This window comes from Haliaeetus leucocephalus, unplaced genomic scaffold (assembly GCF_000737465.1).
Source record: "Haliaeetus leucocephalus isolate CR32 unplaced genomic scaffold, Haliaeetus_leucocephalus-4.0 Scaffold2, whole genome shotgun sequence".
In the NCBI taxonomy this organism is placed as follows: Eukaryota; Metazoa; Chordata; class Aves; order Accipitriformes; family Accipitridae; genus Haliaeetus; species Haliaeetus leucocephalus.
Window position 1 is genome coordinate 14,425,822 of NW_010972438.1, and position 25,170 is coordinate 14,450,991.

At 36.3% G+C, this 25,170-nt stretch overlaps 1 protein-coding gene across 23 annotated transcripts in view; it reads right to left on the reverse strand.

The window, feature by feature from the left end:
- Nucleotides 1–25,164, reverse strand: part of SLMAP (sarcolemma associated protein) — an 87,809-nt gene extending 62,645 nt beyond the window's left edge. For 21 of the 23 annotated variants that reach the window (XM_010572423.1, XM_010572344.1, XM_010572325.1 and 18 more), the window contains exon 1: nt 24,173–25,164. In XM_010572423.1, coding sequence (XP_010570725.1) covers nt 24,173–24,370 — 198 coding nt within the window. In that variant the 5' untranslated portion in view covers nt 24,371–25,164. Of the gene's footprint in view, nt 1–1,281; nt 1,301–24,172 lie in introns of those variants that run through there. The other 2 variants (XM_010572439.1, XM_010572430.1) reach the window with 2 other exon arrangements.
- Nucleotides 25,165–25,170: the final 6 nt, after the last annotated feature.

Genomic DNA, 25,170 nt, shown 5'->3' on the forward strand with positions numbered 1-25,170 from the left:
CCAGTGATTACTCTGTGTAATTTACATCAACTTCTATCACCACATCAAACATTCATCCTGGGGAAAACGTACGGACAAGGTGACTTTCTGAGATTTCACTTACTATTACTGTGTTCTCTATATTAATCAATTACAGAAATATACTGCAACTTAATTTGGCTTTAAAATAAATAAAGAAAACACCTTAATAGCCATTACCCAGAAATCCAGGATTCTTCAGGATAATCATTTAAGATAATAACTTCTAAGTGTAAAATATTGCTGAAATACTCATCAATCCTGATGCCTTTACATGAATACTTTCATCCAAAACTAGACTGAAAGCTAAATACTATTGTTTACTGTAATAAATTTAATGAGAATTTGGCAACATGACATATTCAAACTTTGCAACAACAGAAGTAAACATTATCTTGAAGCATACAAAATCCCAAAGACTGCATTTGTAGGCTGCATGTATCCAGGTAAGAATTATGAGCTCTGCAAAAAGCAGGTTCCCATATATAACTCAAGTTCTTTTCAAAAGTATGTTCCTAAAGGTTTGCAATTTGTCATTGCAATTTACTCTTACCTTCAAGTGGCAAAAGCACTACCTAATATTCTGCACTAGGGACAAACACTACAAGTATTCAGAGAACTAAATTTTTTATTCTTAAATTAAAGATCAAGAAGTGATTAAACTTGATAGTTACTTTCTTTGGTCAACTTGATAAAATGCAAGATCAAAATAAACTGTGGTCTTGTCTCCGACTACTGCAATGAAAAGTATGACATAAAAAGGGAGATTTGTCATGTTTGGACATAGCTTTGCCCTAATTTAAAACCAGAGCTAAGGCATCAATCTCTCCTGGTCTTTAGATTTTAAAGAGACTGACCTTATTAAATCCTTGCATAAATAAAAACTAAAACCAAGGATCTACAACACCTACTAAAATAAACACTAAATTCTTTTAGTGGGAAAACATTGAAGAATAGGCAGAATTGACAGAAAAAGCAGAAAACAAATTAAAAACAAATGTTTTAAAAAAAAGAAAATCTTGAAATACTATCAGGATCTGACACAGTAAATACTTAGAACAAGAAATCCAACACTATCATTATCCATTGTTTCTAATTCAAGATTTTTGAGGAAGCAATGAGATGACTAAGTGATTAGCAAAAAATTAACTGAAATTGAAATTTTCCTTAAGGAATTTGCATTATTAAACTACTATCAGCAAACAATTACATTTTTCATTTGCAAGCAAATTGGAGAAAAACCACAACAGAAGCCAAGATTACCAGATACTCCACCAAATGAACAGCCAGAAGAGAACATCTACTTCTACAAAAGCAAAAAGTATAAGGCAGCTCATTAGTTTATCAGGAAACTCCAACTCTCAACCATAAGCCCAGACATTTCGAGGCAGGTGCAGTACCACAAAAGCTGCTTAACTATCCTGCTACACACCACTTGAGTTTCTCCAACTAGTTAATCATTACATCAAAGCTCCTCTGGTCCTTGCAAAGAAAAATCTCTTCTCACGTGGTGACTTTTCAACTGTTTAAAGAATAAAGGGAGAAATTGTTGAAACTATTTCAACCTTTCCTCATTTCTACTCCTTCCACATAAGGTAGTGTGTTGACCTAGTATCATTAATTCCATACTACTGCTGTTTTATGACAGAGAAAACTCCCAGTCATCACACATTCAGATAAAGAAAAAAAAACCACATCAGTTTTCACAAACACCTCCAAATGCAGTAGTGGTTTGGTATCGTCACAATAACACTACATAAAAACTCTAAAAATATGCTGAAAAATTTATGAAGAAGTTGTCTCACTTCCTTTTAGCAAGGGACATATTCAATCTGAAAGGACTTTTCTAATGCAACTACTGTATTAATATTTTTTTAAACAAACATCTGCAGCAGTCCTAGTTAATTCACCTCTCCTTTCACAAAGCAAAGATTTCTTGCTTTCTGACATCATCTGCTCCTGAACTATTTATTAACAGATGACAGGTGTCACGAGGAAAATAATGTTCAGCACATGTCTAAACTACAGTTAAAATGACCATACTGAGGATAAGCTTAATGTTACGGTGATAAAAATTCAATGCAGCCAATAAAGATGCAGAAGTACAAGTCTTAACTCAAAAGAACTGCCCAAGTACAAATGACACTGTACTAATTTTATTCACATCAAACTAGATATTTTTGTAACAGGTCCAAACCACAAATACTACCAAAATATAGTGTAGTGAGAGTTCACCGTATACTTCCTCATACTGAAAACAAGGGGTCACCAGAGCAATATGCTCCCCCATGTTTTTTCTGAAGACTTCTCTGTATCAAGTAAGCACCAAAACTTTTTTTAAAGAAATACTAAATTTAATTTATTTTCATTCTGTGTTTTGAACTTCAGCATTCCATACAGAGAGCAAATGCAATTAACTGGAAACCAAACACCGTCAGAGAAGGGTGCGGCTTCATCCAAAGATGGAAAATTCATTTTCCAGCACAGAAGAGAAATTTGACAATTGGGAGTTTAATATTTGTGCTCAAGGCATTGCCAAGCCATACCTCCAACAAAGTGAGAGTGAAAATAATCTGGGAGGAGGCTGTATTTATTTGCAACTCATTCCCAAGTAAAGACTTTCAAAGCAAGCAGTAATTGAATGCTGGTATTCATGAACAAAAGGCAGTTTATTCTGGTGTTCCTTTGAGATTAACAATTTTACAATGAAAAAAGATTAGGGTTTTTTTTTTTTTAAGCTTAAGGAAAGAAATACCTATAGCATGTATCCACATACTGAGACAGGTCTGCCAACAATGTGAGAGATTGTACGAGTTGATTTTTGTAGGTGATCTTAGAGAATATTAGTCAGCCATTTCTTTAGCTGCATCCTACTGACTTCAGAACAAGGGGCAGCTGCTGCAGCCTTCTAACCAGTTTGCAACATCAGAACAAGCCCAGTAGACACAGAGGAATGGGCAGAGTGCAGATAAGATGTTCAAAGATATGGTAATTACAGTTTCAGCAGTGACTCAGGATTCATACCAGTCTTAGTTGAGAACAAAAGTCACATACATGGTACCTTGGATTTACAGATTAAAAGGTTTGCTAACATGGCAACACTTGCCAAGGTAATTATTCCACTACAGCTTTCTACACAGACAAAAGTATTTTGATGTCTTTTTTCTAGCTATTTTCCATAATATCCACAAAGTCATCAGGGACATTACACTGATAACACTGTGCCCATAAATTTTATTCTTCAGAGAAGGAAAAAAAGCCCCCACCCAAACCAACCTGAATGCCTTTTAAAATCTTTGTCAATAAAAGAAGTACTTAGAACATAAGTGCCCGTGACCAGTGAGCACGAGGAGCAGGGGCAAGGGAACTGCAAAGCACTGCTGGTAATCTCGCACCCTTTCAGCTGTAAAGCCTGAGAGAGTAGTCATTCACACCTCTCAGAAATACATTATCAAGCCTTGCAATTTTTTGGACTAAATGTGCTGTATTTCCCTCCAAAACATGGAAAACATTTTTCAAAGTACGAAAAGAACCTCTTTCTAGCACCAGCGGTTCTAGATTGTCAGTCTAAGAAGAACTATTCTCCATTGATGTTTTAATTCTTTAAACAGCCATCAAGTCATTTTCCAAATGGCAGATCCTTCCAGGTATGAAAACCAGAGATACCTCCAACCATCTATATGCAGATTTCAGGTCACACTGTCTAACTGACAAAACACAATATAACATTTTTCTTACCAAGAAAATAAGCATTTTTAATGAATAGAAACATACAGTGAAATTTTTCTCAGTTCACCTCCTAAAAGCAGCTGATACTATGTACATTGAATCACTTACGTTGTTCTTTGTACTTCAGTATCATCATCAGAAAAGTAATTCTCTCCCCACCCCACCCCCCTTTTTTTTTTTTTTAAACAAAGCAGTTAGGATAAGCTTGGTAAGTTTTTTATTCCAAACTGATTTAATTAAAAAAAAAGGAGGGGGGATGAGAGGAAGAGAGGGAGAGATGACAGAAGTACAGATAGTTTCAATCCTGAAAAGCATATGCAAAATTATAGAAATATGACTAGTCCCTCTGACTACCAAGCTTTTCCATGCAGCTACCAATTCAGGGAACTTTTCCCACTCAACATAGAAAGCTGGTACCTTGTTTGCCCATGAATGAGCGGCCAAGTGATTTTTCTCATTAACTCAGTTGTGATGCTTTGAATTAGACAAAAAAAAAGGCAATTGTACAGAAAATATGAAGCAAAAAAATCATTCTGCCTACCAAGAATCACAAAAAAGCAAATTAATGTAGGTGGCCTGAAGGACTTGAATACTTTTTTTAAACATCAACTCACCTGAAAGTTGAATCCAAAGCCTCATCAAAAGGTTACAAGTGCTACTATACTCTTCCCATGAGATAGCCCAAGGCACATCCCCAAACATTGCAACCAGCACACCAATTAGGCACTGACAATAATCTCATACAATTAGAAAAAAGTTAAATTATACAATAAATTCATCAAGTTCTTTTTTGCTTGTTTGTTTCCATCATCATAATTATGGGTGGTATTCCATGCTATCAAATTATGTAACAACATACTACATTTTCTTTGTACTATCCTGGTGTTATTCAGTTGTCACGGAAGTAGCATGCTGTTCCACAGAGCAGTGAACACATTGCTACTGTAAAAAACACAACACACCTAATCATTTCCAAGCAAGAATCATTGAATCCTTTCCCTAAGCATGAAATGCCTTTTCTTTTTAATATTTAAACCTGAGTCGCAACCACTAGAGGGCAACATAATTATACACACTTTTGCCTGGATTTGGTAAAGCAAACCAACTCAATAAAAAAAGTATATATCAGAAACTGAAGTTGAAGGCTGTTTATATTAGGAAGGTGGTGGTTTTTTAATACTGGAATTTCCATTTAATCATAGCATGTATACTCTGCGTTGTCTAAACTATTAATTCCATCTTTACAGTCTAGAGCCTCAAACACAAGCGACTTTTAAGCTACAACATCCACATTAACAACTCTCCTACTTCTCAGATTTTAAAATTAGGTTTCTCAACTTCAATGTTCCTGCTACTGAAATTATACAAGTTACTGAAATTCTACCCAGAATAAGCAAGCATGTGTAAAAATCAGAATGATGTCAAAGCTTTTTCACATTAAATATAGAAATTGAACTTCCTAATCAATGGTAGAAAATATCTAGCTAGAAATTGGCCATATGCTGCAAAAGAACTGGAATTAACATGCAAATTTTTTCCATGTCTAATCAGCAGTTCAAAAATATTGCTGTTCTGAGAACAGTTAAGCTTTTTCTTTACAAATATAGCACTTTCCTGAAATGTATTCTTTACATTTAGCATACTAAGTTCTGCTGCAATTCATTAACCAGGCTCTTAGAAGAACAAAAGAGAAAGTCCAGAAACTAAAGTAAACCTGGAGAACAAGTAATTTACTAAAAGAACAAGAACAAAAACAACTCATACAAGGATATGCACTGGTAACTCAAAGCAAAAACATTCAAAGAATTATTTCAAGATCTACAGTCCCAACAGAACACAGAAGAAAGCTCAGCAAGCTTGGTTTCTCCAGTCATTAAAAATGATAATGACATTTAATAAGAGTGGCAATGCATTAGTATTGTGCATCAAATCAGTCCCATCTACACTGGCCCATCTACTCCATGAAAAAAAAAAGTGTACTGTGTATCACCAAAACAGATGAACCCTCAAATTAAGTTCACATAAAATTCAAACTGAACTCCCAGTACAAACACAGCCTTCCCACAAAAAAACATGTTTGCTGTTAAGTAATAAGCTTTGACATACCAAGAGATTTGTCATCCAAGCTTAAATTTAACATGGCTGTAGACAAGACTATTCTTTGATTAAAGAAAAATCAGTGAGACTTTTACGCTACCTATAATTAGTCTAGTATTAGTATGAAGGTTTAATAAACTTTAATTAGGATTAGATGCTATCCATAGCTTGTTTCAAAGGAAAATAGGTTGGGCCACTGGGAATTGGCAGCATTAAGAGCAACATGGTTAAACACAAATTCAAGAGAAATGTGTGTCTCCATTGCGTCTTTGTTTTAAACTTTTCTGGAAAATAGTTTTCTTCTTCAGCCAAGCAGTATACTGAGGTCCTATGCAAATACCAGGCATATCAAACCCTATAGATGATGCAGGATGACAGAATGTTTCATTGGATTATTACCGTTTTGCATTATTTCAACAATGTCATTACAAAAACCCAAATTTGTGACACTTCTGCTAGAACAATTTTAAAGAAGTGTTTACCACTCAAAACCAGAAAAAACACTTCGAAGTCTGCCCAATCAGTCTTGAAACAATTCAAGATTTTATTGTTATAATAAAAACAGAATACAAAATTTATATATAGAACAGTAACAGCTCTCCTGATTGCTTATACACAGATCCATGGGAATATCCACTGAAGCTACAAAATCTAGCAGATACAGGTAACAAGTAAAGGGTAAGACCCCCTTACATGAAAGCACCTTTCCACACTGCTTCTGTTAATATGTAGGAGTTAGTCTGTCTACCACGGACTTCAAGAGTAGAAAGCAAGTCCTTCTCCTGCTTGATCTTAAAATTACCTCCTTCCTCTGTTGCCACCTGACAGTCGGTCCTAGGGCTGAAGCAGCAGCTGTATTTTAGATATTCTTAAATGAGAGACTCTGCAGCAATTCCTGGAAAGTAATGTACACAATCTCAGCCTTTACATATCTCTTGGCTTTACTAGATAGCACATTCCTCGACAGCACTCAATCTCCCATCTAAGTTTTCAGGGAAGTGTCAGGAGTCGGCTCTCTGCTTTCTTCTCTATGTATTTCAACTATGTTCCACCCTAACATGTTCCTTCTGTTGCACCACGTCTATGCTGTGGAGCAGTAACGTTTCACAGCGTACCCAACTGCAGGAAAGACGTACTGTGCAGTGCACACAGCTGTTCTACTCTCCTAAATAACTGCTTTAAGAGTTGCACCACAGCACATCTCCAGCTTCCTCCCTGCTTATGTGCTTGGGTTTCTTTTGGAAAAGAAAAAAAAACTGGACACGTGGAAGAATTGAGGGTAGACTGGTCCCCTCCCATCACGCAACTGCAACATGTGCAAAGCACGTCAGTGACTAGAAGCACACCACAGACTATCCTGTATTATAGTTGCAACCTTCAACAGAAGGTACCTTAGAAACAAACGGGTACTGCATTTCCAGACATAAACACAAATACATAATTTAATTCTTAATAAGTTCTCATGGGACAAACAAACTGTATTTTTACTATATTTGTTTATTCCATGGCTTGCTCTTCTGTCTCTTAAAATTAGGTAAAAGTCAGATAAAATAAACATGTCCTGTTAAACAAGGTCCCTCACTTACCTTGTTAAATTTCACTTTTCACACTCAATTCAAAGCTGGACAACTTGAGCTGCTTATCTACCTACAGACTGCACAAACTGGATTGCCTGACAACTTCCAGACTCAGCAGTCGAGTGCCTCTAGACTTCCAATACCATCCACTCAACCAGCGCCAATGAGAACTAATTCAAAGAATGACACTTTATCATCAACCACCACCCAGCAGCATTCTCCTTCTCTGTTTCTCAACAGTTTTATAACCTCAGTGTTTCTTAATAGGCACATCAGGAACGTTGATGTTTTCTTCACTTCCCTTTGAAAGGTTTAACTTGAAAATTTAAATACCAGAAACAGTAAACTAGTAAACAAAAATGTGTAAACCACATCAATAGTTCAGAGCAACAAAGTAGAGGAGAAAAATCCCAAGTCAACTCAGATATTATTTTGGAAGAAAAATGGTAGGCATTTCAAACGAACTGAACTTAACCCTTTATTCCTAACTGTTCTGTCAATACCTAAATTACTTTGAAATACATAGCTTACAAACATAAATTGTTATAATTTTAGAAAGTTCCTCTGGATTATATCAGTCATTCATATATACAATAACCAATGGGCAAATTATTAATCCAGTTTTTACTTATTACTTTAAGAGAAGACTATAATCATTTACGCAAAGCAAGTCACTCAACAGTAATATTCTATGACAAATTACAATAGAAGTATTCTTGCACTGGGCCTTATGATAGAATGCAACACATTTACTTCTTTGCCAGTTAGACAATAATCATTATAAAACTTCACTGAGGAACAACGATCACCTTTTATTCTTTCATTCCCCTCTTTCTAAAGGTTTACCAAGTGTGTGTGATTTACAAACATTTCACTCCGCAACCCAGAAAGAAGTGCACCCAACGGTGAGTCAATCAATCAGCTGGAACCTCAATACCACTTAAACTGCAATAGACTACTGCTTATCTTCTCTCAGATTTATGAGCAGCATAATTTCAACTGAAACTTCAATGTATGTTAGAAGAATTCAGTCCCTAAATGATTCAAAGAAAAAAAAAATTTAAAAAAACCAAACAACCAAACCAAAACAAAAACCACAAGAAGAAACTCACCAACTCTATTCAATGAAAAAATGAATTTAATAAAGAGCTGCTAAGACTGCTCATTTTGGGAAACACAAAATTTTTTTTCAAGCAATACTTAATCCTCCTTCCATTACATTAAGAGTCACTCTGCAAATACATAACTAACACAACAAATAAAGGCTTTTCACTTAAGTGACCATATTTTTACTACTCGCACTTTACCTGAATTTTTATTTTTCATTTACTTCAGATACTGTATTACAAAGAAGTTCAAATTGTTACCTGATAAAAATCATTTACTGTGACAGTCTCAAGAAAAAAACAATTACCATTGATTTTAAAAGAAAACTACTAGAACATTTACAGTCTGCAGATATGAAGAGTAACCACTGTGTCAGTTCAAGGATACAAACATTAGTCTCTACTTAGTATCGACTACAATGCAAACTGAATTACTAGATTTCTTCATGAAGCAACACATTCAAAACAGCATTAAGTACGAAATAAACTATTGTGGCTGTGACAGAACCATGGAAATGAACATAAGAAGTTCCATGCTGTTATTTAAAACATAAACCAAAACCACTGAAGCAAACTCTAACATACAGTGCTCTCATTAGCAAGTCAAGATATGAAACTATTTTCCCCAAAATCTTTCATGGAAGATGACCTATCTTCCAATTGTATGAGTAGTTCAATGAAACAAATCTGTCTGATCAAGAAATATTTATTTTGCTATAAATGAAGCTCATTACAACTGCCATTTCTGCATTGCTTGTAATGCTCTTCTTAATGTTAAGAATATTTTTATAGAACTTAAGAAATTAAGCTGAGAAAAAAAAGCATTTTTAAAAATGAAACATTCAAACAGCAGACTTAACATAGAAGATTTTCAAGGAAAAGCTTTACTACCTTAAACGGTAATTTTAACCTTTATGATGAATTTTTTCAACGGCACAGAACTCTGCTCTTCAAGCACCTATGCTTAATGGTACAAAGTAAATTTCAAAAGGAGAAGTGGCAATACATGTTTCCTGTCAGGTTTTTTTTTTTTAAAAAGCAACTTGCAATCTAAAGTGTGTAATCATGACTTCAATTGTTCTTAAGTTTCACTATTCTCTTTTGCATCACTTCATCCACTTGCAACATCAATCATCTTGTCTCTATCCCATCCTCATAGAATTTCCAATGCAATCAAACTCTGTGGTATCTTCACTGATCAGTGCTCTTCTCGGCTGTTTATCCCTACTACTGAAAAGTGGCTTGTGCCTCAGTGCTGATACGAAGCTCACCTCTACAGTTCTCCAATCTGACCATACAGATGTGCTTCCTGCCTCTCACAGTACCTAAGCACCTGCAGACCACCTTTCAATATGGCTAGCAGGCTCAAATCAGACAAAGTGACCTCACGAACTGGTTGGCTGTATTTAGAAGGAATGAGAGACAGAACCAGAAAAGTTTCTTCCAGCCTTTCATCTCACTCCTCTTTTCCCTAGTGTTGCTCTCTCCAGCCCCCTAAAATCACGTATGTATGGCTGCTCTATCACCACGTGACACTTACCTTGAACCCACTTGGACAAAAGATGAGATCAATCAAAGGTGCAGCTGAGATGGGATGCTACCACAGATTGTTGGGAATCTGTCTTTCTTTGCAGAAAGGGACAGTAGTAAGAGGAAGGTGGCAGCTAGGGTAACAAAGGTTTTCAGGAAGACAGCCTTATAGACTCCAATGGGGAAGTAGTGCCCAAAACCAGAGAGGGTTGATAAGGTAGCTCTTAAAGCTTGGAATTCTTTTCCTCTCAGTGAGTGGCAAGAAGACAGGACCAACAGTATAGAGCATTGACAAGGGAGCTGAAGTCTAAGGTCTAGCTGTTTTAAGAGTGGCCCAAGTATGAGAGTTAGCATGCGGAAGATAGGATGGATGAAGGACCAGCTATGCAGAAGGGCTCATCTGACCTTTGAGAACTGGTTTGGGAAAACTGTGTGCACCCACAAGCTTTTCTGCCACAGATTTGTTCTCATTTCTTCAGTTTTGTCATATACATTGCTAAGAATCAGTATTTTGCAGAACAGTATTTTTTACCTTCTCAGTAGAAAAAATAAAGGGAAACTTAATTCCACAAGCTGAAGTACCATATCTTCTAACGGTAATATATACACTTTACAAATAAACGGAAGTTACTACCTCAAAATTCACAAAGAAACACAACAACTCACTGCTATGCAGGCTTTAGGTCTCAAGAGGATTAGATAAAGGAAACAAGGAACACTCTAGTCTGATGTGGTTCATCATGCTTTTTACTGCCTACTCTACTTCACTCTTCCTGTTAACTTACCAGATTACTGCCCTAACGCTGACAAGAGCATCCTTGCTCTAAATAAGTGTTATCACCCACATTTTCAGAAATGTGTAGGTTCAGTGACCTTGGATTTTCTAAAAAGATATTTTCACTGGACAATGAACAAGTTCACAAGATTTTGTTTCATGCTATTTGCTTTAGTTGTTTTGTCAAGGGAACTAGAAAGCAGAGGAACATAGAAATCGATATTGAAAAGAGTACCTTTTGAGCTGGAACAAAATCCTGCAGAAGACTACAACTGGAAACTAACATGCATGATTCCTCTCTGAACTGCAGCACTGAGTTTTGCAGAAAGTAACAAAAGACTCCATATTCTACCACAGTTTTCACAATGCAATTTCTCATTAGTATTGTGGGAAGACATACAAGCTTCCTGCTTGTATGGGATACTTGGTGCTATGGGATATTTTTAAGTTTTACCCAAGCATAATATCAACATGTCTGAAAATAATTGTTAATATTTTATTTTATAAAGAATAGCCATTCATGTCTATCTTCCTGAACTTGAAGGTGTAATACCCGAGAAAAACAAACTACTCAAGCATTTACATTAGAATGTTTTCAAAACTTATAAGTTTGGCTTAATACACCATTAGCATGTTAAACAAATATGTTAATTATTATAATTCAGACATTTAAATGATAATACCCTTACTATGCCTCCAGTGTAGACAGGTATCTCAGTGCTTTACACTTTAAACAAGCTGCACTTTAACTGACTTTACCACTTCTGATTATATAAAATAAATATACAAGAGATTCCTCCCATCATAATTCTTCTTCATGTAAGGTCATACAGTTCTTTGTAAAGGCTTGTTTATCAAAGCAGACAAATTTCCTCCTCCCTCTTTTAAGATGCCAGCAGACAAGGCTTATACTTCAAAGGCTGCATTAAAAAAGTAAGCCCTAGTACAACTAATACTCTTTCAATTGCTCAAAAATACAATGCATCAGGAAAATAAGGAGCTCATCTCCACCAACCTAAATCCACATCGCATATGCATAAACTAAAAAAACACCTTGCTAAGTAGTTAAAAAGGCCCTCAGACCTACTCGTGGCCACAACTAAAGGAATCTGCACTCTTGACCAGCTGTATGAGCAAATGCAGTGCATCTAATAACTATCTGATTTTGTGGTAATTTATTACTGGTGTTCTTTTCTTCCACTGCAATCAGAAGTTTTGTTAATAACTGTTCTAGTATTTGAATGGGTGCAATGAAGTTAAAAAAGACCATGAAAAGAACAATGATGGGGAGAAAAAACCTGGAAGATCAGTAACATGTTGGTCCCCTCTATTCACTGTAGTACCTCTAGCTTTATGGAAAGGAAACCCCAATAAGGTAAAAAATCATAAGAGCAAAGACTGAATTGGTCTGTTTTTCATATTTGACTCAGTACACTCACTAAAATAATTTTTAATGTCCTAGCAATTACACAGCCAGGAGTCATACTAAGATTACAAAAAGCTGGCACCTTCCTATGTTCCAAAATACTTGTTTTGCTTGTGTGTTCTTTTCACCGTGTTATTTGTTATTTCAGACTTCAACTAGAACTTTCCAGAAGTTGCAACTTCTCTTCAGATTGAAAAGACTATTCCTAGAAAGCTGATTTGCCTTTGGGTGTTTTTTTGGCTTCTTATTCATGTTTCCACTCTCTCATCCATGAAATATAACCATTTTTAAAATAAAAACGCAACTTGGCTGCATCAGTAAATGCAATAATTAAGTTTTAAGATAAAAAACATTTTCTGGCCACATATAACCACAGATTCTCATTCTGAAACAGATCCTTCCATAAAAGCTCCTTACTCTAATACAATTCCCCACTAAATCAGCATTTATTGTTTTGTTAGTAAATGCTAATAGTATGGCCACCGAATGGGTTGTGCTGTCATATTACTAATTCTAATCAACAGCTTGGGACTCAGATACATAATAGCTACCTGTACATGCACCCTTAGCTTTCACCTACAGACTAAATCAAAGTACTTCGTGCTTGCCATGAGCGTGAACATTCACACATAAGCAGCTACTCTTGCACGAAGTCACCTGTTAAGCCACTGAATCTTTATCAGCTCTAAGAATGCTTAGTTACTGCATGGTCCAGGAACAGAAATTTCAAATGAAAAATTTCAACAGTATTTTTTTGTCAAAAAAAAAAATCAGATGCAAATGCCTCAATTCTGGAAGGTCAGTTGTTCTTTTCTTTTTAATAAGCCATCAAGCAGATGTTCATGATACAATTTCTGAGGTTTTATTCCAGTTTAAGAAAAGGCAAAAGAGATTCAGATCACTGGATATTTATTCCATAATTGCAAAGTAACTTGTAGTTTTAGCACTAATGGAGAAATCGCAGTTGCATTGTGTCTCAGCAAACAGCTTTAACCCTGATGCTATCAAAAAAAGTATCCTTATTACTAACAACAACGACCTCATTAAACATCACCAGGCAAGAGCTCCCTTTTGGATGCAGATAATGGACCTCTCAATTTTAGGTCGCTAAAATATTATACAAAATTACCAACTTCAAGCACTGCCAACAATTAAACAGCACTTTCATGTAGCACAGCTAGGACTTGGTTCAAAGCTACAACAGTTGCATGAAAAAGAATACTTGGGACAGTATTCAGCATGAGTGCAGCAGTCAAAATTATGTTTTCCAAATGTCCACAAGTATAAGCAAGCACTTACTATTTCTCAAATCCTTCTATTGTCTGAAAACTTTTGCTCTGGAATAGAAGAGAATAGTTTCCACAGGTGAGCAAACCTGAGTATAAAAACTGTCTAAAGCAGTATTTATAGCAGAAGTATGTAACATACTTTCTACACTTAACTTTGAGGCACAACACCAGCAAGCAGATCCAGTCACTGAAATAATGTTACAAGATTACAGGTACCCTAACATTAGACTCAAAACTACATCTTCATAAAGGGTTTTTAAAGGATACTACAAAGCAATTATTTTTGTAAATCTTTTGGAAATACAAAACAGCAATTATAAAGGAAGATGTGTACAGCAAGTTTAAACTATAACACACATCAAAGAAAGTGCAAGTTACAGATCTCAAAAGAAAGACTACTCATCAAGATCCTTTAATATTAGTTTATAAAACTTACATCATCATGTAAAATTCATCCAGCAACACCTATCCTGGGAAGGCTCAACATAAAGCTATGTGGGAAAGGGAAGAAGAAAATTGAGCACATTTTCATTTGATCAACCAGGGGAGACCAAAAATAAAAACCACCTATCTGCACATCTGCGTATAAAATTGTTCAACTGCAAGCACATTCACACCAGGCTGTGAAGCAGCCAAAATCCCAGAACAGGATGACCTAAAGAGCCCACAGGAATGCAATCTGGATGTCCCAGAGTGGCTCAAAGAAAGCAGGACAGCAGTGCTGGTGCAGTTTTGCCAGACTAACCCTTCCCATTTCTGGAGCATGGGGTCAGAGCAAGTCAACCTGCAGCTAAAATGTAGATCAGCATTAAATTTATCAGGAGGCAGTATTCTGCAATAGTATGTATGCATAACCTGTACTGATTTCAGTAGGTTAGGTAGCATGTGTACACAGATTCCAAAACAAAAACCCAGTTTTTTCAGAGAAAGTTGTCTGTGTGTCAATGCAATGCATTTGTTCAAGTACAAAAAGCACCAAAACCATTTTCCCTTCTGTTCACATGAAAGTTAAAGCTATCCAAACACAGCATACATACTTTTAACTTCCTAATTAACAGTCAGATTCATAAATTTAACTCAAAATTAGGATGACACCATAGGCAAAGAGCATTCAAATAGACCTAGAATATCCACATGGCTTTCTATGTTATAGGTAACATACTATTAATATAATAGCAGTCTATCAGTTCTTCCTTTAATTACATAGAAAGGCTTCTGTTCATAGACCAAATCATTGGCCTTTGATGTCACAGACATTATTTATATACCTACCAAAAGCCCTGCTTAAACAGCACAACCTGTAGTTTTACATAATGTCAACTAGTTACAGAGATGCAAAAACAATTATGCCCTTTCTGTGATTTGTATTCCTGGTTTTCCCTTACAACTTCTGGCATATGCAGTCTAGGAAAACTCCTCAAAGAGGAAGATTGGAAAAAAACCATTCATTTCCCCTTTGAGTTCTTAAAAAGGAAGTAGTGGTTGAGAGCTGTAAGTGAAAGTGTTGTATTATTTCCACCCTTTTGGAATTAGGGGTGGAACTAGGAACATTCTTATGTCTTTCATTCAGTGCTTCTTTTCCTCCAGGTAAATTTTAAAAGAATTTCTGACACATTTTGGAGGTAATTTTAAGTTGCACTATAAAAGAAGTACTCCAGGTATTTCATAGTACTATATTATATATACATACACACACACACACGCTGAAAGTTCAGAACATAACTTAAGACAACAGCAACATAAGCTAGCCTACCTAGCAAATATGCCTGACCCCGTCCTCAGAAGCTTATTTGTTGGTAGCGATTAATTTTGTACCCAAAATTCTATCCCAAGTCCACAAGCAACCTAAACTAATTAGACCTGCTGCGGAGCGGAGGATTGGACTGGATAACCTCCAGAGGTCCATACCAACCTAACTTATCCTCTGACAGTACATCCGTGCCGTAGAATTTGGCTGTCCTTGTTCATAGCATCGTAACTCCCCTCAAAGTAGATACCAGCCAAACTATACATAATGACTTACAGCTCTGGAACCCATAGAAACAAAAGAAACTTTATCAAACTTACTCTTTGTCCCTTACTAATATGTGATTATATTAACTCCACGTAGCCTTAAAAATCCTCTGGCATTCAGCAAGAGGAATCCTTGTAATGATAGCAAGGAAACAACAAAGAGTTGCAATTACCTACCAAGATCAAAGACCTGAAAAAATAGTTTGGCTGCAGAATGGATTCTTCCACAACCAGATATTAAAAAAAATAAAATATTTTTTTTTAAATAACAAAATAGAAAATGTGAAGAATTACAAGTAATTCATTACACCTCCCGAAAGCTTTCAGATTTTTCAAGCACCTGGAAACAGTAAGTTTAAGTGCAGAGAACAGCAATGCCAGAATAAAATCACAAGTAATATCACCAAAACTGATTTGCAATGCTACTGCCCATAAGTCCATTCAACTATTATAGCTAACAACCAAAAAAAGATAAGAATGACAGTTAACTGTGCTAGGAATTACTGGGAAAGGTCACCAGAAATTTGAAAGGTAAACAGGTAGGCAAGCTAAAAGTCAAGCTTTGCAAAACCAAGAGATGTGGCTTCTACCCTATACAGTTAACTATCACACTTCAAGAAAAGCAATTAAAAAACAGAAAGCAAGGCAGTCATCAAAGTCTGCTGGGGGGGGGCAGGGGTTTAAACAAGCAAAAAAACCTCTTACAGATCTTTAATAATATTGCATCAAAGACATCAAAGTTTTAGAAAAATCTATGTTTAAACATAGTCTTGCTCAACATCCAGAAAAGGAACAACTCTTTGAAAAAGTGCCAGTTAAGAGCAAAACCTGCCATATCAGATAGGACTAATGGCATATACAAATAGCAGCAGCCAGTACCAAATATCTTCAAAAGAACCTACTGTACACATATCTATTTGGCCCATAACAAAGCTTTTCTTCCTTGATTTGAAACATAAGCATTTCCATTCCTTCCTTTAAAAAGTTTATTACTCAATATACAGTTAGAAGCATTCACAAGTCCTGTATCTTAAGCTCTTGCATTCATTTTGTTTTTACAGAAGAACTATTACAACTGTAATTATGAGAATATACAGCATTAATAACTTGTTCTTAGTTTTATTTTCAATAGTCTTAATACAAGAACAAAAGGTCACTTATATGGAAGCTATGTAAGAACAGACATCTCAGACATTGCACATTTCCTATACTGAAGTCTTTCTGTCAATAAATATTTTTAACACATTTGAATTATCATATGAAAACCAAAACAGAACAAGATGTTTCAACTGGGGACAAACTTACTTTAACAGTAGCACAATACTGTCAATATTTTTGTATTTAGTTACAAGTTCTATTTTACACTATTAGAACATTTGTGATTAAGTCCATCTTGTCAATTCTTCAGTGTTTTCAGTGGTTGGTTCCTGTTATTTTATAACCTAAAAAGATCTAAGAATAGCACGTATTTTCCTCCAGTATGCACCATAGTTCAACTATCAATACTGAAATGTTCTTTAGCTTTGCAAAGATACTATAAATTCTTCATGCCCTTAACTACCCTTAACGAATCCCAGTACTTTTTACATTTTTAGAAAAGTTTAAAAAAAAAAAGTCAAACTGCTGCTAGCATTTTCTTTGGTTTTCCACTCAACTACAGTGTTGCTACAGGATTTTGGACTTTCTGTTGTAAGCCTGCTGGAAGTTCATCATTTATTTATACTTTCTCAAGACTGAAATAAACTCTAAGACATTGCTCAATCACATACATATGTGTCTGGTACAACATAACACAAAAATTGTATCTGATTAAGTGTCTGGCTCCAGCACAATGATTTTCCTTTTTGAAAAAGGAAACTGTTCTAGGCCTCTGGTAGAGAGATATGTCTTCTTGCAGGGGCTTAAGATGGTACAGTCCAATCCATCTCTCTGCCTGAGGTTCCCACTCCTAAAGCAAACTGAAAAAATGCTTGTCTATATTCAACAGAAACATGACACTACTGTAAGCCTTCTTCCAACAACTCTGTGATAAGCAGAAATGTTTCTGAAAAGAAAGACAAGTTGGGAATGTTAATCTTGTCACAGCAAGATTTAACAAAACTCAGAGCTCTTAGATAATCCGAACTCTCAGCAAGTGAGCAACATTAACAGGAAGCAATTATTGATGTGATTCAAAAGAAAATCCAGAGACAATAAACAATCGTATAATTTAGTAGCAATAGCCTGTAAAATTGCTAGCTTTAGGGATGAAGGCAGCATTCTTCCTTCCTTTTCACTTGCCAGGTTCCACAAACAATAATTTTCACTTTACAATATCTATTAAAAGAAATGACAAAAACCAAAATGCAACAAATCAGCTGAGTATTTGTCTACACATTTTGCAGAGTTTTAGCTAGAACAGATTAAAATCAACACAAAGTAGCACATTGACACAGTTAGACACTACTAACCCACATGCTCCTTGACAGCATACATAAATTCAACTACTTAAATTAAATAAGCAACCAAAACTGTTCAAATTCAGTAAGAAAAATGAGAGGGCAAAGCCAAATCGAAAGTATTTCTCCAATGTAACATAATCCACCTGCAAATGATCAATGGATTGCTGCAACTAACATGTGAAAGAAAGTAAAAGTCAAAAAGAATTTTATATAATGAAAGTGTATTAGGGAGGCAAGGTTTACATTTATAAGCATGGGACCAGGAGCAAACCCAAACCATCCCGTTAGAGACCCAAGCAAAACACATTTACTGGCCTTCATTACTAAGTAACCTGATTAATTTGAAGTTTGTAAAAATTCACTGCAACTACAAAAGGGATTTGTTTGTTTTTAAAACCTAATCAATGTGTTGGTGTTCCTGGCTCAAGATAGATGCATCATGACTGCAATGGATCAGCTCCAAGAATTACAGTATTAGCTCTGCAGCAGTGGCTCTAGATGGTATCTCTGCAGGGAAATCCTTGTCAGCAGCAACTTACCTCTACTATAAATGGCCACCAGCACTCCTACGCTGTGTTCTAAAGGAAGTATGGCAGTGAAGTTTGCCGAAACAGAGAGGTCCATAGCCCATACTACTCTTATGATCATATCAGCATAATATTGCATAGTTCATTCAGGGTGAAAAGCACTTACATAAAAATATTAACAGGTGTATGTAAGGGCTGGCTGACACCACCCTCTTACCAAAAGCATCTAAGCACTGAAATTTCACCTTAATGCACTATAGCAGACCCCAGGTCAGCCTCCCAGGGCACTTGGAATAAACATTCAGTGTTTGGAAGATGAGTGTCTTCTCTACAGGCACTACAGACTGTAAGCATATAGCAGCATCAAAAGTACTGAAAAATAAAACATTTGTTCAGCTCTCAAAGACATCATAACAAAGCTGAAAAGATGTAACAGAGGAAAAAAATAAGTAACAGACATAGTATCTACCGAAAGAAATGCTACTGACAGATGAGAAATTAAGCATCCTCTGCACAGGTCAGCACCAATAGCCCAGAGTATCATACAGGAAACTCTATAGGAAGCAACAGAAAAAATCTCCCATTAAAATCCTGCAACCCCAAATACCATTTTTCATATCCCACTAAATTTTCTAAGACAGATTTACTAAAATAGTTCTGAACAAACACAACGTCCAGAGAAGGTGTCCTATACTTCTTGAATCTTGCCAAATCCTTGATCTCCACAAAACATTCTATGTAATGTTAACTGAACAACATATTTCCTTTTTACAAATTCTTTCTCTTATTTCTTTCATGGTCAATATACTTTTATCTTTAGTACCATACAGCAAGAAAAGAGAGCATATGATCTTTCAACTCCTGTTTATCAATGTATTTCTTGCATTCGTGGTCCAAAATTAGATGCACTATCCTAGACATGGTCTAACAAGCTGCAAAGGGTTCTTACTTTCCCAGTGCAGCACTTCACATTTGTCCTTGTTCAGACTCCTGAGGCTCCTGTCTGTCCTTTCAGCAAGGTCAGGTCCCCTGGATGGTAGCCTTGTCCTTGAGCATATCAACTCATTCCCCCCACCACACCAACACTTCCAGATTTGGTGTCATCTTCAAACTTGACTAGAGTGAACTTCACCATGTCCTTCAGGTCATTGATAAAAATGTTAAACAGGACGGGTCATAATATAGACTCCTGCTGTATTCTGCTTGTTACCAGCATCCAGGTAGAGCACCACCTACTAACCACTACCACTGAGCTTGATCCTCAAACCAGTTTTATTTCACTCATCTAGTTGTCCATACATCCAGTCTGCAGTGCCCTAACTCAGACACAAGACCATCGTGGGAAACAGTCAAAAGCCCTGCTAAAGGCCAAGGTGAATAGTGTGCACTGCTCTCCCTTGCCCACAAATCTAGTCATTTTATCATACAAGGCAATCAGATCTGTCAGACATGATTTATGCCTGCTAAATCCATACTGTCCTTTACCAAATCATCATCTTCATGTTCCCAGGAAAGTGTTTCAAAACTTGTTCCATGGCTTTCCCAAGGACTCAAACAAAACTAGCCAGTCCGTAATTCCCTAGCTGTACCTTTGGGGTTGTTGTTTTGGGGTGCTCGTTTTTGGTTTGTTTGGGGTTGGGTTTTTGGTGGGTGGTTTTGGGTTTGGTTTGGGGGTGGGAGGGGGCAGGGCAGGGTTTGTTTGTTTTCTTTAAAGAGCATGCTCCCTGCAGGACGTGTTCTGTAACTTTTTTATCTCACATAGTTTAAGCCTGGAAGCCATAAAGGACAGCCTTAAATTTAATTTGCTATCATGTGGACTATTTGGCTCTCAATTTACGAGTTAGCATTTCTGTAACCAAGATACTATGAATGTGCTCAATTCAATTCATGCCCACTTTGAATTAAATGAAAACAGTAGTATTAGCTACCACCTTAACACAAAAACTTGTGCTTACACATTTTTTTTCAGTTGTTAAAAATGACCAATTATTTGGAGTCCTTTTGGTCTAAGAAAATACTTTATTTCTCACACAGTTTTTCAGTGCCTTTGGTAAGCTATGACAATGGATTCTTTATAAAAGGTACTTATAATGGACACTCACAACAAACTAAGGCACTGACTAGTTCCAGTTTTTGAAAGCCTGGATATCTGTCGGAAACTTCAGGCTTCTACTAAAAGCTTCCACCACATCTGCCAGAAGCATTTCAGCCTGGGAGAATTCATATAAAAATTCTCAAGGGTCTTCAACTTGCTTATTTTTAAAAACAAAATCAAAACAAAACAAAACAAAAAACCCAAACCAAAAAAATACAAACAAAAGAACCTCCCCAAAACCTCAAGTTTAAGACTATTTCAATTAAGCAGTTTTTACAGAATTTCTGCCCATATGCAATGATAGAAGCTAAACAAACTTATTTAAATTTTCTGAACTACAGCCCACTTTTTATTTTGCTTTCATTCACACTTTTTGGAATGCTCCATGCTCAGCACAACATCCACTTGCTACATATCTAGTGACTCACTTTTTCAGGCATCTCTTAAGAAGATTCATTAACTTGTAATTACTCAAAAAAAAAAAATCAATTCTAAGCGTAAGCTTCTAATGTTATTGCTGTATGAAAAATCCACAAGGAGATATTACATTGTTTCTACAAACACAAGCAAAACAAAGCATTGCACTGGTTGTCTATAAAAGTATTACTAAGCACAGAAAAAGTCTGAGTACAGGTATTGCCTGCACCACCTCCTTCCACCTTTATCTTATAGATTTTTAGGCTTACATATTATATTAAACATATTTTTAAAAGCAAATCCAACTTTAAATAGCTACTTTTAATTGCTATTTACTGGTGATCTTGAAGACTTATCCTACTTTTATCCTTAATAATGCTGGTGTTACATAGACATTATCTCCTTTGGGCACATAACCTTTTCCATGCATAATTAAAGTGCCTTTATACAAAGTAAACATTCACATCTTTCAATTGTAAGTAACATGTCATCTTCAACTTGGTCTGTTTATGTGACATACTTCAGCTGAAGCTTACCTCTGCCACAAAAAAAAAATAATTGCGTACTAGTTTCCTTGCCACTGCTTACTGATGCTCCCTCTCTTCAGTTTCTACCCTTCTTTACAGATTATGCCGACACAATAGTTTACAGTCTCTGTAGTAAACAGGATCACTCACATGATTCACTAAAACAAAAGAAACAAAATTCCAAACACTCAAGAAAACAAAAATTAGAGTATAACTGAAAGGCACCTCAGGAGGCAGCACAGAGGCTGGACTGACTGGGAATTCCAGAAACCGGTGTAGTCAAAGTCCACGACTTTTAGAACTGCAGCCCCAGATCATTCTTGAATCATTTTGAATTATTTGAAGGTTTCTCTCTGTTACTAAATTAACATTTCAAAGTCTTTTATAAATTTTGGGTTTTATGAAAGATAAAAGTCCTGTATATAAGCTTCTAAGAAAAGTTTACGAATACTGTGGCAAAAAGAATTTATGCGGGTTTAAATATAGGTCATTGATAGGATAATGACATAGTCCTAAATGATATGTACTTATTAGAAGTTCTGTCAACAATGATAATAAACATTCCTGCATGCAAATGTTCTGTCATAGCTTTACAGGTTTTTTTGTACTGTGAAAACAACACAGAATCCTTTAAAGTAGTTTTTGCGATTCAAGATTTAGACTGTATTTGCCAACATCTTCTACCTGCCTTTTCACAACAGCATTTATATTTACTGTTTCCAATGATGCATTTTTTTCCTCTCCTCCAACTATCTCACAATTTAGCATTCAGATACTCAACCAGATGAAAAACCAGACCACATTGCCAAGAAACACACATAGAATCCAAAATTCTCCATACCACTTTATCAGTGCTTTAAACCTTTTATAGTACTACAACATCTAACACGTAAAATTTACAGTAATACATGCCTATGCATGACCTTAAACCCCCTCTTTAGTTGATCACTATGGCTACTGATCCCGACACCCACCTGGGCAATTTTCATCAAGACCCCCATCAAATCCTCACATGACGGTATCTCAAGAACTATCGCATACCATCCTCTTATTTACTACTACCAAGTTTCTATTTGAGATCAGCTAGATAAAGCCAAAGGTAACTGAAATTTAAAAACAAACAAAAACCCCGCAACTGACTGTCTTTTAAGCTTGTTAGTTAGCAGTCTTGCTCAACACGCTTTGTCAAATTAACCATCTTTAATATGGCTAGGCTATTTGTAACCATAAAAGAGCACATGGGGGTCTTAAAATCTTTATAAATCATGAGAAACGTTGATAAAAAGCTATATGCATAATATTTTTAAATTTAAAAACAGTACAATAAATTGGAACATTTTACTTTGTTGAGTCAAACAAGAAAGGTTAAAAACTAAGCCTAAATTGAAACTATTTCATGCACTTAAATTTTCTAAAGTCTGCAAGAACGCACATCACATACATAACAGAGCCAAAACAACATGCTTAATGAAACACTAATACAGATAGCAGTTTGCACAATTACATGCAGGTAACTTGAAAGCCATGCCATAACCCAGCCTTAAAAAATTAAACGCTTGTCTAGTCCCATCATGCCCAGGTATTGCATAACATAGGATAGTTAACAATGGAAGGTTTAAGAACTTTGACTGCGTTGTACTGTTCCTTATGCTGTGTCATACTACTAAAAATTACTGCATTAATTACAGACCATATTATTCTTAAAATCAAGAGCTACACTGACCGCATTTCATAGAAGGGCATGCTGCGAAGCTAAAAACCAGCTGATTTAGAGCATATGAAGTTCTAGGGCATAACATCAATACATTTACAAAAAAAAAATACAGTGCTGAGCAACTGAAATCTGCACTTTGCTCATTTCTTGCAGGATATTTAAAATTAACTTGACAGTCATTAAGTAAAATAACTTTACTTGTCCCAGTTCAATCCCTAGTGGACAAAACATGCACTACAGAGCCTCTTAATTTCACTTAACCAGATAGCTAGCCTTTTAAGAGACACTGTTAAGACAACACAGGATATATTTTAAAACCATTTTCACTGTCAACGAGGAAATATCTTGCATGCCATTTGTTACACTCCTGCTGCCAGTAACAAACCTTCTATCAGACCCAAACAACAAAATACTCTTTATAAAATTTCAAAAGGGCAAGTAGGAAGAGTACCAAACCAACCCAGTTTTTTTCTTTAATCTGTTTTTTGACGCTCCTCACAATGAGATTTCTTTACATGCTCAGATATAATAGTAATTTCTCAACATTTGAAAAAATACTGTTACACCATTATATTCAGACAAGCCCGTGCTCTTAGATTTGTATTACTCACCTCAAAATCACATACTTCCAGCAATTAATAATACGCATGCAAATTTTTCAGTACTTATCACCATTTTCAACTGTTTTATGTACTTTTAATATTTAAAGTTTCTGTGTAGTAAGAAATTATCACCTTACCTGAAACATAATCATTTTAACTCTAACACAAATCTTAATCCTTCCACATGCAACCATATTTATTACAGCGAAACGAAAGTGATCTGCAATCTACAGGGACTTGCTACAACAAACGTGCAGGTCATTATTTTTAAATAAAGAAGACATCTTACCTTGCCTGTCTTGTGATCAAACCACACAAGAGCATGGTTCCTGGACAGCACCTTACAGTCAAAAGTTGCGTTGTTCTGAGCTGGCCGGCAGCGAGCCACTGAGCGGCCAATCTTGACGGGCTCGTCCAGGTAGACATGACGCTCCTGAAACGGATGAGAGTTCGGGCGGCAAGTGAAGATGGCCAAGGCTGAAGGCATCGAGGACAGATTGGGGTTGCCACACCAACCAGAGATGAAGAGAGCCTCTTCGGATGCAGACTGTCCTCCACAATTTTTAACCCAAACCTCCACAGCAACTTTATATTAAAGCAGGACAAACATTATCATATGAGAGGCCTAACAACTCATTGTTTCAGTGTGTAAACTAATTCTGGCAATAATCCAGTGAAAAAGCCCCATTATGTCTTTTAATACTATCAGCAGTGGCCCAAAAAAAGTCTAAAATGTACAACTTTCAATCCATCCTCCTCTGGAAGAATAGGAACAAGCATCTGATTCCTTCAAAGAGAAGCAAAGGCTCCTTGAAAGAAGGATAGAATGTCTTAAATCCAAGTAGATGAGTCATACGAGTACTTTTGTTTGTAACCTCAACTGCCTTCTTTCCCCCCCCCCTTCCGTAAACAACACTGACCAAAATTCTGACCAATGCAACATGGAAGCAAGGAAAGGTTTAGGGAAGGGGGATGAGGGAGGAGGGTTAGTGTCCTCTCTCAAAGCACACAGATCAGGAGTTGGAAGGTGAATAGGAAGCCCTCACTCCGCAACAGGGATCTAGTCGCTTCACACAGCAATCCGCATTTCACCATCTTCACGTATTAAACCAAAGCAGGATAAGGTGGTCCTCGATTTAGGCTGGGGTGTGAGAGCTATGCTGTCTTCCTCCCCTACACCAGATAAAGCTGAACGGGTCTACAGGTTCAAGCAGCCGCTCAGATAAGAACTTGATAAGGCATGGAGAGGGCTTCAAACTCTCCTTCCCTGGGGGGGGGGGACGGGGG